General features: G+C 18.1%; 5 protein-coding genes across 5 annotated transcripts in view; 3 read left to right on the plus strand and 2 right to left on the minus strand.

The window, feature by feature from the left end:
• Positions 1-726, plus strand: part of PGAL8A_00514800 (conserved Plasmodium protein, unknown function) — a gene marked incomplete at both ends in the record, with an annotated part of 2,501 nt that extends 1,775 nt beyond the window's left edge. Inside the window, 4 exons of the mRNA XM_028673978.1 lie at positions 5-102; positions 218-282; positions 390-511; positions 679-726. Coding sequence (XP_028530376.1) covers positions 5-102; positions 218-282; positions 390-511; positions 679-726 — 333 coding nt within the window. The remainder of the gene's footprint in view (positions 1-4; positions 103-217; positions 283-389; positions 512-678) is intronic.
• A 240-nt stretch (positions 727-966) lies between these two features.
• On the plus strand, positions 967-2,532 carry PGAL8A_00514900 (conserved Plasmodium protein, unknown function; the record flags this gene model as incomplete). Its single annotated transcript, XM_028673979.1, has 1 exon — positions 967-2,532. The coding sequence occupies one exon, from the start codon at positions 967-969 to the stop codon at positions 2,530-2,532; it is 1,566 nt and encodes a 521-aa protein (XP_028530377.1).
• An 860-nt stretch (positions 2,533-3,392) lies between these two features.
• Positions 3,393-5,513, minus strand: PGAL8A_00515000 (conserved Plasmodium protein, unknown function; the record flags this gene model as incomplete). The annotated part of the gene is made up of 1 exon (XM_028673980.1): positions 3,393-5,513. One exon carries the CDS (start codon positions 5,511-5,513, stop codon positions 3,393-3,395), a length of 2,121 nt encoding a protein of 706 aa, XP_028530378.1.
• Positions 5,514-9,568: 4,055 nt separating this feature from the next.
• Positions 9,569-11,512, minus strand: PGAL8A_00515100 (translocation protein SEC63, putative; the record flags this gene model as incomplete). The annotated part of the gene is made up of 1 exon (XM_028673981.1): positions 9,569-11,512. One exon carries the CDS (start codon positions 11,510-11,512, stop codon positions 9,569-9,571), a length of 1,944 nt encoding a protein of 647 aa, XP_028530379.1.
• A 2,099-nt stretch (positions 11,513-13,611) lies between these two features.
• Positions 13,612-15,549, plus strand: PGAL8A_00515200 (conserved Plasmodium protein, unknown function; the record flags this gene model as incomplete). Its single annotated transcript, XM_028673982.1, has 1 exon — positions 13,612-15,549. One exon carries the CDS (start codon positions 13,612-13,614, stop codon positions 15,547-15,549), a length of 1,938 nt encoding a protein of 645 aa, XP_028530380.1.
• Between the last annotated feature and the right edge of the window lie 1,171 nt (positions 15,550-16,720).

Here is a 16,720-nt window from a genome sequence, read left to right on the forward strand (position 1 = left end):
TTAGATTATAAACAATGAAAAAGTAAATTTAGAATCAGAACTAAAAAAAAAAAAAAAAATTATAAATATCATTAAGGATAAATACAAAAAAAACATAGAAAAGTAAAAATTATAATTTATATATATTTATTTATTCATATATATATATTAAATTTTTAATATCAAGAGTAATATGATTTGTATTTTAAAATAATAAATTTCATATTTATGTTTTTAGTTTACTAAATAAGTTCAAAGAAAAGGATAGACATATTTATGAATTCCAAAACTTTATAGTTAATGGTATATATATGAGTTAAAATGAATAAGCTTTCTATATATAATAATATTTTTTTTCTAAATAACACTTTTTTTAAAAATATTTATATATATATATATATATTCTTTAGAGTTAACTAATTTAAAAATGGCCATTTTACGAGAAAATGAAAACAATTATTATAATGAGAATAATAATAATGAAGAAATAACGAATAATAAATTTATGAATATAAGCATTCAATTAGATATAGTAAATATATATTAAAATATATTTTATTCATTCTTTATTTTTAAATATAATTTATGTATTTTTTGTGATTTTTTTATTATTTAATTTTTACAAAATAAATTTCAATTTTATTCATAATACTCATAATGTTAATTTAATACACCTTTATTTTGAATAATTTTTATAAGTTAACAAAAAAATTAGAAGATAAAATGACGATATCTAAAACGGAATAAATATATGTGTAAATATTTATCAAAAAAAAAAAAAAAAAAAATAAAATAACCCTTTTTGTTTTTATAATATCTTGATATGAAATCATAAATTTTTTCATTTTATTATTTTTAAAAGTTATTTATTGAAAAATGGATATAAAAGGAATAAATAAGTATTTAAGAAGATAATAAATTAATTATTAAAGAATAAAAAAATATTAAATATATTTATATGTATATAAACATATATAAAAATATATCATGGAATATTTATTATTTCCCAATATAAAAAAATGTGAGAATGTGTTTTTTTTATTTTTTAAAAAATTTAAATTTACTAGTTTTATTTCAAATCATAAAAATGTGAATTTGCAGGTGTTAGAATGTAAAGAAATAAATGATTATAATTTCAGTAACATAATAAAAAATGAAAAGACTTTTTTAATTTATGGATATGCTGACTATTCAAATAGAAGTATAAATTATTTTAATAAAATAATTGATATAAGTAATAAGGAAGTAAATAGTAAATTAAATAAAAAAATACCAATATATAAATTAAATATTGATAACAATTATTTACTCGTTCAAAAATTTCATATAAAATCCATTCCAGTAATTCAATTAAGACATAAAAGCAAACTAATTGAAGAAATAACAGGAAATGAATTAAATGAATTGAATTTGCAAAAATTATTATATAGGTGTCATAGTTATTTTGATTCAATAAATCAAGTAGATGATATATGTGATTTTTTAACCAGAGAAGATGAACTTTCTTATATTGACAGTATAGAAGATAAGAAAAAGAATAAATTATATTTTAAAGATGATAACACACCTAAAGAAAAAGATAATATATGTGGTGAAAATACAAAATCTTTTGATAGTGATATTAAGCAACTTTTTAAAAATGAGGTATTAGATAATCTACAATTAAAATATAATTGCCAATCTTATGTGATATTTAAAAAATTAGAATTACTGCTAAATGAAAAGAAGAAAAATATGGTATTAATTAAATTTTTCTTAAATGAAATACTTACGAATCATAAAACTTACTTAGATATAAACCTCAATTACAATAAAATAACTGCAAAAGGATTTCTTTTTTTATTTGATGAAGATCTCTTATCTGTCGAAAAAGCAATCGAATTAAAAGACTATTTGGATGAAACAAATCAAATAAATATGGAAATACTGAGGTTAATTAATTTCAAGGAGCCAATAATTACTTTTGATAATTCAAAAAGTATTCATTTAAACGAAATTAAAAATTTAGAAGATTTTTTATCAAAAGAAGAGGAAAAAAATGATATAAAAATGTTATTAGAGAAAAATGATTTAAAGGAAAATATGCAAAAAATTGATAATATGAAAATAGATAATAATATAAAAATAAAATATTTAAGTAGGATATATAGAATTTTAGCAATCAAATATTTAGATATAGGAGATATAAATAATATGTTACATTATGCATTAGAGTCATATAAATTAAGTTTTCCTTTAAATAATCTGGATCATACAAAGTCGAAAGTTCTTATTGAAAATATTATTTTATATTTGGGTGCTTATAATGAAAATGTAATAAAATTTTTAAGTCAATTGCAATTTTTGTTTACAGATAAGATTTTTAAAGTAGTTAGATTTCCTCACACTAGAGCAATTAAAGGTGGTAAACCAATTATGAAGAGAGGGAAGTCAGGAAAATGGCTTTGGTTAAGTCAAGATTGGAAACCAAGATGGATAAAAAAAAAAACAAAATTAATTTTAGAAGAAGAATGGAGATGTATACCTGACAAAAATGTACCATTCTGGAATTAGACAAGTTTTACATTATAATTATTGAAAATTTTTTGTTTCATTTTTAATAATTTTTAATTTTTTACGTATATTATATATGTTAAATAAATACAATAAAAAATATTTTATCTATTATTTTTATTTGATACATAATATATAAATAAAAATAAGATCTTTGTATTTATTATATTTTTTTTTTTTTTTTTCTATTAACAAAAAAAAAATTTTTTTAAATAATAAGACTATTCTTTCAAAAAAAAATAAAATACCTTAATAAAAGATAAAATTATTAATAAAATCATTGGTAATGTTTATAAAATAATATTTATGAAATCATTGATGAAACAAATATACAAAATTATTTATAAAGTTATATATAGAATTATTGACAATTTTATTAGTATATAAATAAAACTTAATAATATAATAGATAAGACTATATATTAATTTATTATAATATCAATATTCTATATTTAAATCTGATTTTATATTATTTAATACATGTAAACCCATTAAAAAAAAAAAAAAAAAAAAAAAATAGAAATATCCATGTAAAAAAAAAAAAAAAAAAAAAAAATATATATATATAGTTTATATAAAATTGTATCAAAAATAATTCATCATATAAGAAATATTATATAAGAATTATTTTTATATATTTGTTTGAATATATTAAATTGAATTAATCCAATTTATTATATATATATATATATATATATATATATATACATTTTATTTAATTTTATATTTTAATGTTTAAAATGATTCTAATATCTTTTTTTTTTTTTTATGAACTATTTTGTTAATTTTCTTTTTTTTATTAATATAATTTTTTTCTTTTTTTTCGTTCAATTTATTTAAAATTCTTATAAATATTGAATTTATACATAAATGTCACTTTTTGTTTTATTTTTTTTTTTCGGTAAATGATTCATATTTTTGTATTCTGTGTAAATATCAGTCGTTAGTTTTGCTTCATTTGTCACGTTTTCTAAGTTTTTTTCATTTTTAAATTCAGATAAATTATTAACAGTACTATAATCACAATCTATATTGTCTGTAATTAGGCATTCTGCTTTTGGTGCCCTCTTAAGAACTTCAAATGCATCTTTTGCTTTTTGTATTTGTATTTTATTTAAATATAATTCTTTTTTTAGATGATGTAATTCATCAATTTTATGTTTTGCTGAATTATCGTATAAAATCTCTTTAAATTTCATATCTGTATGAATTTTTCTATTCTTAGCTACTTCTTTTAAATAGGCATGTTGTCTATGAACTTCATTTTCTCTTATTTGTTGTTCTAGTTCATTCATAAATAAATCTTTTTTATTTGATGCTTCAATCACATTTTCTAAATTATTACACATTAATCTTAGTTCAGCTTGAAGTTCCTTATTTCTTTCTTCATACTGCTTTATTAATGTTTCAGTACGTACTATTTCACTTTTTAATAAAACTATTTGTGCGTCCTTTTCTTGTATCATAGACTGTAGATGAGATGATTGTTGCTCCAAAATTTTTATTTCTGAATTCAATTTATCAATTTTTTCTCCATAAATTAATTGTTGATTTTTAAAATGTTCTCTTAATTTTGATAGATCTTTTTCACATTTTTGTAGCATACTTTCCATATATGCAATTCTCATATCTCTAGAAACAATTGATTCCATATATTCCAAAGTGTCTTTTCTTAATTCACTCAATGTTTTAAATGTATTTTCATATTTAAAATTAACATTCTTGTTCTCCTCTTTTAAATCGTGTATTTCCTTTTCTAATTCTACTACTGTAGATTTTAATAGATATACATCATTTTTATCTAATATATTATTTTTTGAAATTTTTTCTTTTTTTTTATAAACATTTTTCTCATTATCTGATATATCCTCATTTTCAGAAAAAATATCTTCACCCATTTTTGATTTAAACATTCTATAGTTTTTTTTGTCTAATTCATCTTCATCTAAATATTTAGTCCCTTTGGTTTTTTTTAAATTTTTTTTCATTATTTCATTAGCATCACTATGTAAATACTTAAAAACATTATGTATATCATTCAAATTCGTATTTTCTTTTACTTTTAGCAAAAAATCATTTTCATGATCAACTGAATTTATTTCATTTTCTAGTTTTGTTAATACTTTATCTCTAGCATTTAAACTTGTTTTTAGTGTTCTTTTTTCATCTTCTACTTTTTTTAAATGCTTAAGGGCTTCTTCATATTTAATTTTTTGATCTAAAAGTTTTTCTTTTAATTTATGATTTTCTAATGTGCTATCTAATTCATCTAGGGATTTTTCTTTCTCTATATTTTTTTCTAACTCTTTAATTTGTTCATCTTTTACCATAATTAATTCATTTAATTTATTTTTTCTTGTTGTTCCACGTATATTTTCTTTTACTACTCTTTTTTTAAATGGTTCATGGATATATTTCATTTCATTTTCATTGTTTTGATGATTTAAATTTGGGATGTTTTCATAAGAATTTAGTTTTGCAAATTGTTTGCTGTAAATAGATTGTTCGCAATTTTGAGGAATTGTTGCTGTCTCACTATATATGTTTTCATAACTATTTGGCACAATTACTTGTCTATTATGTAAATAGCATGGGGTTTTATATACTCTTTTTACTACATATTTATTGTTATTGTTTTTTCCTGTATTCATATTTTCTATTTTTTTACTGTTTGTGCTTAGACACGGAAATGAATTTAGGCAATTTGAATTTTTTTGGAATCCAATATTATGACAATTTTTTGATATGGGCGTTTTTATTATATTGGGATTATTATATGCCTGTTCAATATATACAGGCGAACTGATAGAATTATACATTGGTTTTAATTTATTATTACTGTATTCAAAAACATCTCTGTTTTTAGTATTTAAATTGTCTATATAATTTGTGTTAATATTGCTATATTTATTTGTAGATATTAACTTATTTGGAAAAACATATGAAATTGCTTTCATGTTATTATAGCTTGAGTCATGCATGCTACACATATACAATTTATTTGATACATAAGATTTTTAGAATAATTAAAAATTATGTATTATTTAAAATTTTTTTTTTTTTTTTTTTTTTCTATTTTAATATAAATATCCCTATTTTTTTAAAATAATAAATGGATTGCATTTAATTAATTTCTTTATTATCTAGTAATTACTTTGTATTATTGAAAATAATTCTACTCTCTTTCAATATAATTAGAATATATATATTGTTGTATCTTTATATTTTTGTTTGAAATGCTCGAATATTTTGTAACATTCCTTTTTATTTATTCATTCCAGTAAAAATCATTTAATTTTGAATTTTTAATTAACTAAAATGTCTTACAATTTTTATAAATTATATCTGCATCTATGATTCTATTATAAAAATATATATATATATATATATATATATATATATATATATTAATCTTGATAATTCTATAGGAATATATTACATCTAAATTTTCTTGAATACATCTATTGTATAGTTTGTATGATAATTTTACTTAAATTATTATTAATTACAAATATTTTTTTTTTTTTTAAAAAGATTAATAATTTTAAACAAATTTATCTGAAATAATATAAGTTCTATAATTAAATAAATTTACAATATATATCTATTTTATTTTTTTTTTTTTATAAAATTCTTTTTCTTTCTGTTTTAATTATGTTTGTTAAATTAGGAGAATAGAAATAATAACAATAATGTCAAACAAAAAAAGTAAAAAAAAAAAAATACAACATAAAAAAACAATGAAATAAATGGTATAATATTAAAAATTATGATAAGAAAAGTGAATAGGTATATTAAATAAATTCAAATAGATTATTTCTATGAAAACTAAATAATATAATCAATTAGAAACAATGTCAGAGTAGAGTTACAAGTAAAATAATTAAAATTATAAATTTTTATGTTTTTGTAAGAAGTATGAAAAATGTTCCTACATTAAAATCATAAAAAAATAGAGAAAAGGAGAAACAAATTAAAAAAAAAAAAAAAAGAAATTTGAGAATGATTTTTACTCTTTACATTGGTATAATTAATAAAAAAAAAAAAAATGAAAAAAAAGTGTTTTTTTTTTTTTTAAGTTTTCAAAATAGATTTGTACTGTTATAGAAATTGTAAAATGCCAAATTAAAATTATAGAATATAAACAATTTTATAATGGAATATTTTGTATGTAAGATATACACACTTTTTTAATGAAGTTAATATAACTTACATAAATATTATTTAATAATGTAAAAACTGTGGTGCAATTTTATACTTAGAAGTAAAAATAAAAAAACATATAATTTTTATTACGTATGTTTAAAAAAAAAAAAAAAAAAAAAAAGAAAAAGAATGCTCAACAGAAACCCGTAGAAATAATTAAATTTAATACTTTATTAAATTTTGTGTGCGAATAGTTTGTTATAATTAATATAAGTTTTTTTTTTTTTTTTTTTTTTTTTTTTTTTTATCATTTCGTGTTAGAGAAAAATATTGCACGTTGTTTTTCACTGTCATATGATAATAGTTTAAATGAAAAAAAAGTATTTAAAAAAATAGACTTCATTAATAAAGTTTTATTTATTTAAAATTTGAGTGGTTTTTACCTATATAAATATTAATTATATTTTTATTACATTATTATTATAAAATGTATATGTAAATGTAAAATTATGAAGTGTAAAAATTACATATGATAAATTTTATTTTTGCACACCTATTACAACGCCAAAAAAAAATGTATATACAAAGTATATTTAAAACGGTATTTTAATGATAATATATTAATTTAAAAGGAAGAATTAAATTTTTGTTAATATTAAAATTTTTACTAATTACAATTTTCTTTTTATACTTCTTTTTTCATTTAAAAATGTCTATTATTTGTTTATTGTATTTATAATGAAAATCATATATCATTTATCATAAAACTTATGGCTATATATTTTAAAATATATGTATATAAATGGTAGAAATAAAGAGATTATTATTGCACATCAGCATAATGAAGGAAAGGAAAAAAAAAAAAAAAATAAAGAGAAAAAAAATATACAAAAAGAAAAGATAATAGACATTATTGAAATATTTGCTAATTAAAACTTAATATCTTATATTTAATGTTGATAATTTAGAGATAATTAATATTAATTTAAAAACATCAATATTATCCCTTAAATTTTTTTTTTTCCTATATTTTTATATATCACATAATAATTCTTGGATATCTATTTAATTGCACACTCTTGTTAATAAAAAGTTTATTATGAAAATATGTTAGCTATAGTATTTGAAATTATTTAATACTTTACACACAAAGAAAAAAATTATTATTATTTCTATTCAGCACTTTTTATTTTCTGATGAAATATAATGATATAATTTTAGAACTTTTTATATATTATTCTTCAGAATTTTTAATTAATATGAATCCTATATATATCCATGAAAATTAAAAAAAAAAAAAAAAATTATTAAATGTCTTATATATTATTTTGTAAATTCTGAAAAATTCCAACGGAAGATATGATTAATAAATAATCACAGAAACTCAGAATACTTTTATTACAATTTTTATTTGGTTTTTGGATTTAAAGTTAAATAAATTTATAAAACATTAAAATATATAAATTATTGCTTATTTCGTTTAATGAATTTAATAAAATCTATTTAATTTTCATTGGGAACTTGCAAATGCGAAAATATTTTTTTTAAAAATGTTTAAATTCATAATTGTTTAAGTATAAATATTTAATAGTATATTTAATGAATAGTGGGATAATGTATATAAAAATTTTATAAATTATGAATTTAAAAAAATAAAAAATTCATTCAATCGTATTTTAAAAAAGAAAGTTGTATTAATATGAACTAAAAATAAGTGATAAACATTTTTGTACTTTAATATTAACTTTTAGACTAACTCTACCGTTCTATAAACTATGAAGAAATTAATAGAAATTTATATTCAACAATACATGTAACAATTATATAAAAAAAATAATATAAAATATAATATCATAAGACTTGTGTAGAAAAATGTAATAAATTTTATTAAATTATTTAATTTCTATTTGAGCTACTATGAAAAACATAGTATCTTAAGAATTTTTTTAAAAATTTTTTATTAATAAGCTATATAAGAAAAAGTAGTTTTATATTTATAATATTACAAAATTTATAACATTTTATAAATACAAAATTAACTATTCAATTTTTTTAATGAAAAAAAGTTATCCTTTCATGATTTATTATAATAGGATGCATTTGTATATATTATTTATTTTATTTAAAAATATTATTAAAAGTAAAAAAATATTTTTTATTATATATATATATATTGTCTTTCTTTTTTTTTTAAAGTAATTTATAGTTTTATTAAACGTGTTATTTTGTATTGTTTTAAATATAATATATACATTTCATATATATATATATAAATATATTCAATTATAAAAAAAGGTCAATAGTATAAAAATAAAGAAATTAATAATTAAAAATAACAAACTGTAAATAATAAATATATAGATAAAAATTTCAAAATAAAATATAATTTCTATTAAAAAATAAATTAACGGAAAATTAATAAAGTATTTACAAAATAGTTTAATATCAAAAAGTAAATATAAAAAATTTTTTCCATTCTTAAATTTATAATTTTCTTTATAGTATAAGTTGTATACCTTTAATAATATATTTTATTCTATTTTAATTTAAAAAAAAAAAAAAAAAAAATGATATTCTTTTAATAAAAACCTCTAAATTTTTAAATTTAAAAGCATTAGACAAAGTTATGTTATTATTTATTTTCTAAATAAAAAAAAATTTATGAAATAAATTTTCTTTTGTAAATAAATATATGTATATATATATATGTTCTTTTTTAAATGTATAAATAAAAATTGTTATAATTATTATTTTATTAATTTATTTATAAAAATATATCTTTTAATTATGAAAATTCATTAATAATATATCACATAAAAATTTGGTATCTTATTTTCATTTAATCTATTTACTATAATTTTTTTCTTTTTTTTAAGAATTTTTATTAATTTTAACCATCATCTGAGTCATAATTTATTTCATCTTCCGGAACATAATTTTCATGTTCGGATTTTCCAGTTTTTTTTTGGATATTATTTGAATCATTTTTATCCTCCCTATCATATTCATCTTCTTCTTCGCTACTATTTCCTTTTTTTTTAATATCACCTAACATTTGTTGAAATAAGGTTGGTTCATTATCTAATTCTATATCTTCTGGATGCACAAAAATTTCTCTCTTTATTTCAGTTTTAGAGTAGGCTTTGAAATGTAAATCTATTTTTTTATCACATCCAAAATAAGAATCACTGAATGCATAAATTGTTATACATAAATTTCCAACCCTATCTACTAAAAATTGTAATTTTTCTTCTAATTTTTTTTCACAATTTTTTACATGTGCATATTTTAAAATACGATCATCTCCTTTGTATGTTGCAATTATCCACCATTCTTCAAACTTTGGCTGAGGAAAAAATGGTGCATGAATATAACCAGAGGCTTCTTTTTCATTTAGATTAAGTCTATCAAGATGAACATAAATTGAAGCTACATCTCCTTTCACAATATGAGTTTCATCTTCAACTAATATTTCTGCACTTAATTTTATATCAGGAACAATATTACAAAATGATTTAACATCTAGAATTTGCTCCTCGTTCATTTCTGCTAATCCTTTCCTATATTCATGATCTTGATGAACAAAGTCAATTAATTCTTTTACAGCAAATTTTCCTTTGTGAACATGCCTTATAGTATTATCATCAAAATGCGGAACTTGTAATAAACTTGAACTTCTCATATCAAATGCTTGTATTAAACATCTTCTAAATGTTAAAGCTGCCTGAGCTGTTAAAAACCAATCTCTTAATATACTTATTTCTATCATACTATGTGTTATAAGTAAAGAAAATTGAAGAATTTTTTCTAAATCTTTTTTTAAATCTTCCGATAATAAATCATACCTTCTTTGCATATGAGCTAATATTAAAAAATAATTTTTCGTTATAATAGGAACTTTAAAGCTCCTTTTTTTCGGCTCAACAAGTTCATCCATCATTTTTTTAATATACTTCTCATCATCTTCTCTTAATTCTAAATCTCTGCTTTCTGCTGTTGCAGCAAGCATTTCTGGATATGATTTCGCTCTACTATTTTCATTTATCGTATAAGTAAGATATTGTAATGTTTCTATTTTAACCCCATTGGGTCCATACTGTTTTTGTTTTTGGTAGTAAATAATAAAAATAGCAGGTATAAATACAAGAAATATTAAAAAAAATATAGATAATATTAATATTTGATATCGTTCGTCTATCAATAATTTAGGTAATCCAATTCCTACTTTCATCATTCCTGGCCCATCCGGGTTTCCATATTTTTCATAATTTTCCTTAGATATTTCATCAGTCAAAGCTTGATATGCTTTTGTTATTAAAATAAATTTAGCAGCAGCAGATGTATCATTGGGATTTTTATCTGGGTGATATTTTAATGATTTTAACCTATATGCCTTTTTAATTTCCCCTACAGATGCTCCTATATTAACTTCTAGTATTTCAAATGGATCAAATGTTTGCATTGGTTTAGTGTTCAACATTTTATTTATTAGAATACCTAATATTACCCACAATGATAATAAAACAAAAAATTGAACTATTTTTGTATATCCTACTTTTTGCCATAATGTTGTGCTCTTATTTCTTTTTTCTTGTTTCATTTTACACAAAGAGCATGTGCATGAGCGATAAACGCTATTATATTTAGATTTATTTAGGTTATAATAATCATTTTTAAAAAACTTATTAATTAAAGATTTTATATACGAATAAGTGCAAGGAATTAATACACAAATTAAAACTGTTCCAGCAAAAAAAATAAATGCAGAGTCATCATAACTTAACAATGGCTCTTTATTACTATCTTTAGTAAATGTATCACGAAACTGTGACATTATTAACACAAATTACAACAATGTATTTAAGAAATATATATATATATATATATAAACACACACAAAAAAAAAAAAATAAAGGCAAAAAATTCAGATATATAAATAATAAAAAAAAAAAAATAAGTTTATACTAAAAACTATAAAGAAGAAAAAAAAAATTTCTTGCAAACATTTTTAAAAATTTTAATAAATTATTAATTATTAAATATTAATATTAATATTCAATAAAATTACAAATATTAATCATAAATTTTTTTTTTTTTTTTTTTTTTTTTTTTTTGTTTTATAACCATAATATATTTTTTTTTATCATAAAATGATATTTCTATGTTTCAATATATTTTTGTTCTAACTTTTTTTTTTTTTTTTTTATCCTAAAAATATTCATTATTGTGATTAATTTCAACGTATGGAAAAAAAAAAAAATATATAAATAGTTATGAACATAATAAATAGATATAATAAAAATTTATATATGAACTCAAATATTTTTTATTAGAAAATTTAAAAGTTGGTCTTATATAAACTATCTTGAAACATTTTATATTAATTGTATTGTTTCATAAAAAATGTTTTAGAAATTTTCATTTCTTTTAAATTTTCATTTACATTGACTTTTTAAATATGAAGTTTACAATAATAAATCATTTTTTAGACTATTGCCAATAAATAAGTAAATATATATATTAATATTTTAAATTTTACTTATTTTCATTTTTTTTATTATGTGTATATGATGAATGAATAAAGATAAATATTTTCACATTCGATTATCATTCAATAGTTTTATATCTTAATATAACATGAAATGAAAACAATATTTTTTGAATATTTATTATATTAGTTTTTAGGGAAATATTTTTTCAAAACATAATAGATAAATAATAGAAATATTTAATTTTATAATGAAATTATTAAGTAATATAATCATATATGATATTTATCCATCTTTAAATTATTACGAATCTATTAAATTTACATTTTTGAAAACATCGCATCTACTAAAAGAAAAAAAAATTTTAACTTTAATAATCTATATCTCAAAATTAGTATTTCCATAAATTAAATAAAATTTACATGAATACAGAAAAATTAGATTAAAATTAAATATCTAAAATATTTTTTTATAAGAAAATATGTTCATAATATATATATATATATATATATATATCTTATTTCATATAGTAAAAACCTTATTAGCTAATAAACAAAATTTCTATATTTTTACATACATAATTTTTTTATTATTTAATATTTGAAATTTTTTTAACTCATTAAAACAGTTATAGTAAGTTAAATTTAAAATTAAGTTTTCAAATATATTAAGTTTAAAAACAACTTTTTCTATTTTAAATGAGTATAAAAGTTTTAAAAGTAAAAACTTCTAAATGAAATGAAATTAACAATAAAAGAGGTTGCATATCATACTAAAAATTTATATAGGCACATAAAAAAAAAAGAGAAAAAAAAAGTTTTTAGGAATAGTGAAATAATCATTTTTCTTATTTATATTTCTACAGACACTAATATATAAAAATCTAAATAATATTATCACAATATCTAAAAACGAATTAATTTGTTTACCTAATTATAAATTTCTTCCAAATTATTCTTTAACTTCCTGTTTAATTGTATATATATATATAATTTTGTAAATAAATTGTGTAGCTATTTAATGTTGTTTTAATTTCATTTTTTTTTTTTTTTATGATTACGCAATGTAACTATTTAAAAATATATTTTTTTTTTATGTACAAGAAATAAGGATTTTGAATAATACTTATTTTTTTTTTTTTCATAGACATAATATTTTTATTTGTTAATATATTTATACACATTTTTTTTTTTTACATATTTTATATATTTAAATAAAAAAATAAATATAAACATTTCTGTTTTTTTTTTTTTTTTTTTTTTTTTTGTTTTCAACATTAATGTAAAACATTTACTCTGTCTTGGGAAATATTTATATTTTCAATTTAATAACATTTCATTCTTGAAACATCTTTTTTTCTGCCAAAAAAGTATTTTTATTTCTATTTATATGGAAAAAAATATTATATATATACAAATATATCATTTATCAAAGTAAAGAAGCAATGTCCCGTCTGCATACATCAACGAAAGAGCATTTTAATACAAATGCATATTTAGATTCGTTAATCAGTTTAAATAAATATAATGATGTTTTTCTATATAGCAATTATTCAAATGGATATAACATTCCACATATTCTGAAAATATATGCAAATGAACTACAAAGTTCATGCGATGCATACAAAAGTGACTCTTCTCATATAAGAAGTGAAAATTTGCTACATCGAAAAACAGAACAAATTAGCGATAATACATATTTAAATAGTATATTGCATTCAAGTGATGTAATTAGCTCACAAAATGAAAATAAAATACTTCATAGTGATGAAAATTTTTCTTATAATCCTTATAGAAGTAAAAATAATTGCACTACCGAAAATCAAGACTATTCTTCTAGTTTAAATTCAATAATATTAGCAAAAAATTATTCCATAAAGTCTTCCTGCACTGAAGAAAAAAAGGACTTAAATAATATAGAACCAAATTCTACATATGGCAATGAAAGATATAATTCGATAAATGGTGAAAATAATGATGATAAAAATGTTGAGATTGTAAATATCAAATGTCATAACCATCAAAATTACGGAAATGATAAGAAGAATTATAGCGAATTTAGTGATATTGCAAAAAGTAAAAATGGGGAATTAGATAATTTTTATAGTAATTTTTCTTCATGTATAGTAGAAAATTCTTTAAATTATCCTAATAAAAACTATTCAAAAAATAATTATGATTTACACGAAAAAAACAAGGCATATATTGACGAAAGTTCTTGTGACAAAAGTTGTTATCTGTCTGATATTGATAAGGATAACATTTATAATAATTATCAATTGAATTATTCTACAGAAACATCTGAAAGAAGCAATAAAGGAATTTTAGATGGAAAATTTATAAATTCTGAAATTTTAAATAATTTTTCTCTAGGTGGATATAGAAATAATAATGAATACTATTCAGATGATATAATCAAAATAGAAAGTGAACTTGATGAATACTCTGAGTTAAAAAGTATAAATGATTCTTTTAAAAAAGAAATGGAATGTGATGTTAAATCAAAAAAAAATGATATACTACAATTAGAAAAATATGATTCTAATAAATTTTTCAGTTTAAACAGAAAAGTTGAAAAAAGAAATAAAAAAAAAAATAATATAATTTTTAATGAAAAAAAAAAAAGCTACTCTCTAGAGGACATGATAAGTGGTAAAGTAGAAATTCCAAGTACTATATTTATGAAATTACCATTTAATTCAAAAGGAGATAACATAATAGATTCATATAGAAAAAATAATAAATTATTAAATTTTATGAAAGACTGTAATGATTCTGTTAACCTCATTCTAAAATATCCACAAATCGAAAAAAACAAAAACAAAGAATTAAAAATTCCACCAAAAATTGCCCCATTAATTAGTGACAATATAGGTTTACCTATAAAATATGATGATGAATTTGATAGAAGAAATTATCATCCAAACGTTCAAAATTTACATATGGGAAAAATATTTGAAAAACATGTTTTCAGCATATTAAAAAATAAAAAAGATTTAGGAAAAAAAATATTTAGTAAAAGTAATAAATTTAAAAAATACAAATATGATAATAATGAAGGTTTTTGGATAAGTAATATTGATAAAAAGCGTTTAATAAACCCAGAAAAAAATGATAGTTATATCACAGAGCTCGTTTATGAAAAAAATAATGTGTACGATGAAGAAATGATCTTTAGAAGTTGTAAAAACTATGAAGTTATACCAACTATAAATGATTTACACAAAGATAATAATTTTTATCTTTTTTTAAGAAAAGAAAAAATATACGCTAGTGATTTAAAGCCGAACATTACAACTATAATGAGGAGATATGACATTGATAAAGTTTTAGATTATAAATATGTTGAATCATGCAAAGGAATTATACCTGTATATGAGTAAAAAATGAATATATATTTTTTTTTTCTGCTTTTTATGCATACATAAGAACTATAAAAGAAAAATATTTAATTAAAATTTTCTTATTTATAAAAAAGAAAGAAAAAAACAATAATTTTTTAATATTTTTATTTTTATCACTAATTTATTATTCCTTTTAGAATGTTTATATTTTTCTATTTTTTACAAGTATAAATATATTACTTTTATTAACTAGTAAATGTTTTAAATTATATGCATTTTTTTTTTTTTTTCTTTTTTTTTTTTAAATTTAACACTGAATTAAAAAATTATATTTTATTGGCTTCATTTTAAATAATCTTAAAGTATTATTAAATTAATTTTTAATGCATGTACAGAAATTATTTTAATGTATTTCATATAAAGATAAATAATTTAACTTAAAAATTTTTATATTTTTAAATAAACATGAATTTAATTAAACAAGTATATATGAAAGATGTTCCAGGCACTTAAATTTCTTATAATGATTCTAGTTTTTTTTTTTTTTTTTAATTTAACTTATATTTGTTTAATTATTTTAGTCAACTTTTATTTTATATTTAACAAAAAAGAAAATATATAAAAAAAATGAAAAATAATATTGTACACAGGGAAAAATTTAATTTTTTGACGAATTTTATGTTATTATAGATGTACATGCACATATATTTATACAAACATTTTTTTAAAGATAATTTTTTATTTTTAAGAATACATATATATATATAATTACATTCATTAATAATTATAATTTTTTTTTATTTTTATTAAAAAGTTTACTCTATAGAAAATTATATTTATATTCTGTAAAATGTTAATGTTATTAGTTTTTGTTTTTATAGTTTATTTTTATTTCTTTAATTTTTTTATATAAAAAGAAAATATTTGTAAAACTTGAATTTTGTAGAAAATTTTTTAAAGGATTATTAAATGAAAAAAGGGGAAAACAGAAGAGATAGATATAAATGAAGCATTTTGTTTCTTAAACTGCTTTAATAATTAATAGCTTTATATGTTTATTTTATTACTGATATTTTTACAATTTTTTTTTTATATAGCTTCGTTCCGTCGTTTTATAAATTTCATTGTGTATTTTTTTATATGTTTTTTTGTTAATATAAATTTATCAATAATAAAGATATATTTTATTTCACTTTATATTAATAATAAG

The sequence above is a fragment of the Plasmodium gallinaceum genome, assembly GCF_900005855.1.
Source record: "Plasmodium gallinaceum strain 8A genome assembly, contig: PGAL8A_v1_152, whole genome shotgun sequence".
Taxonomy (NCBI): domain Eukaryota; phylum Apicomplexa; class Aconoidasida; order Haemosporida; family Plasmodiidae; genus Plasmodium; species Plasmodium gallinaceum.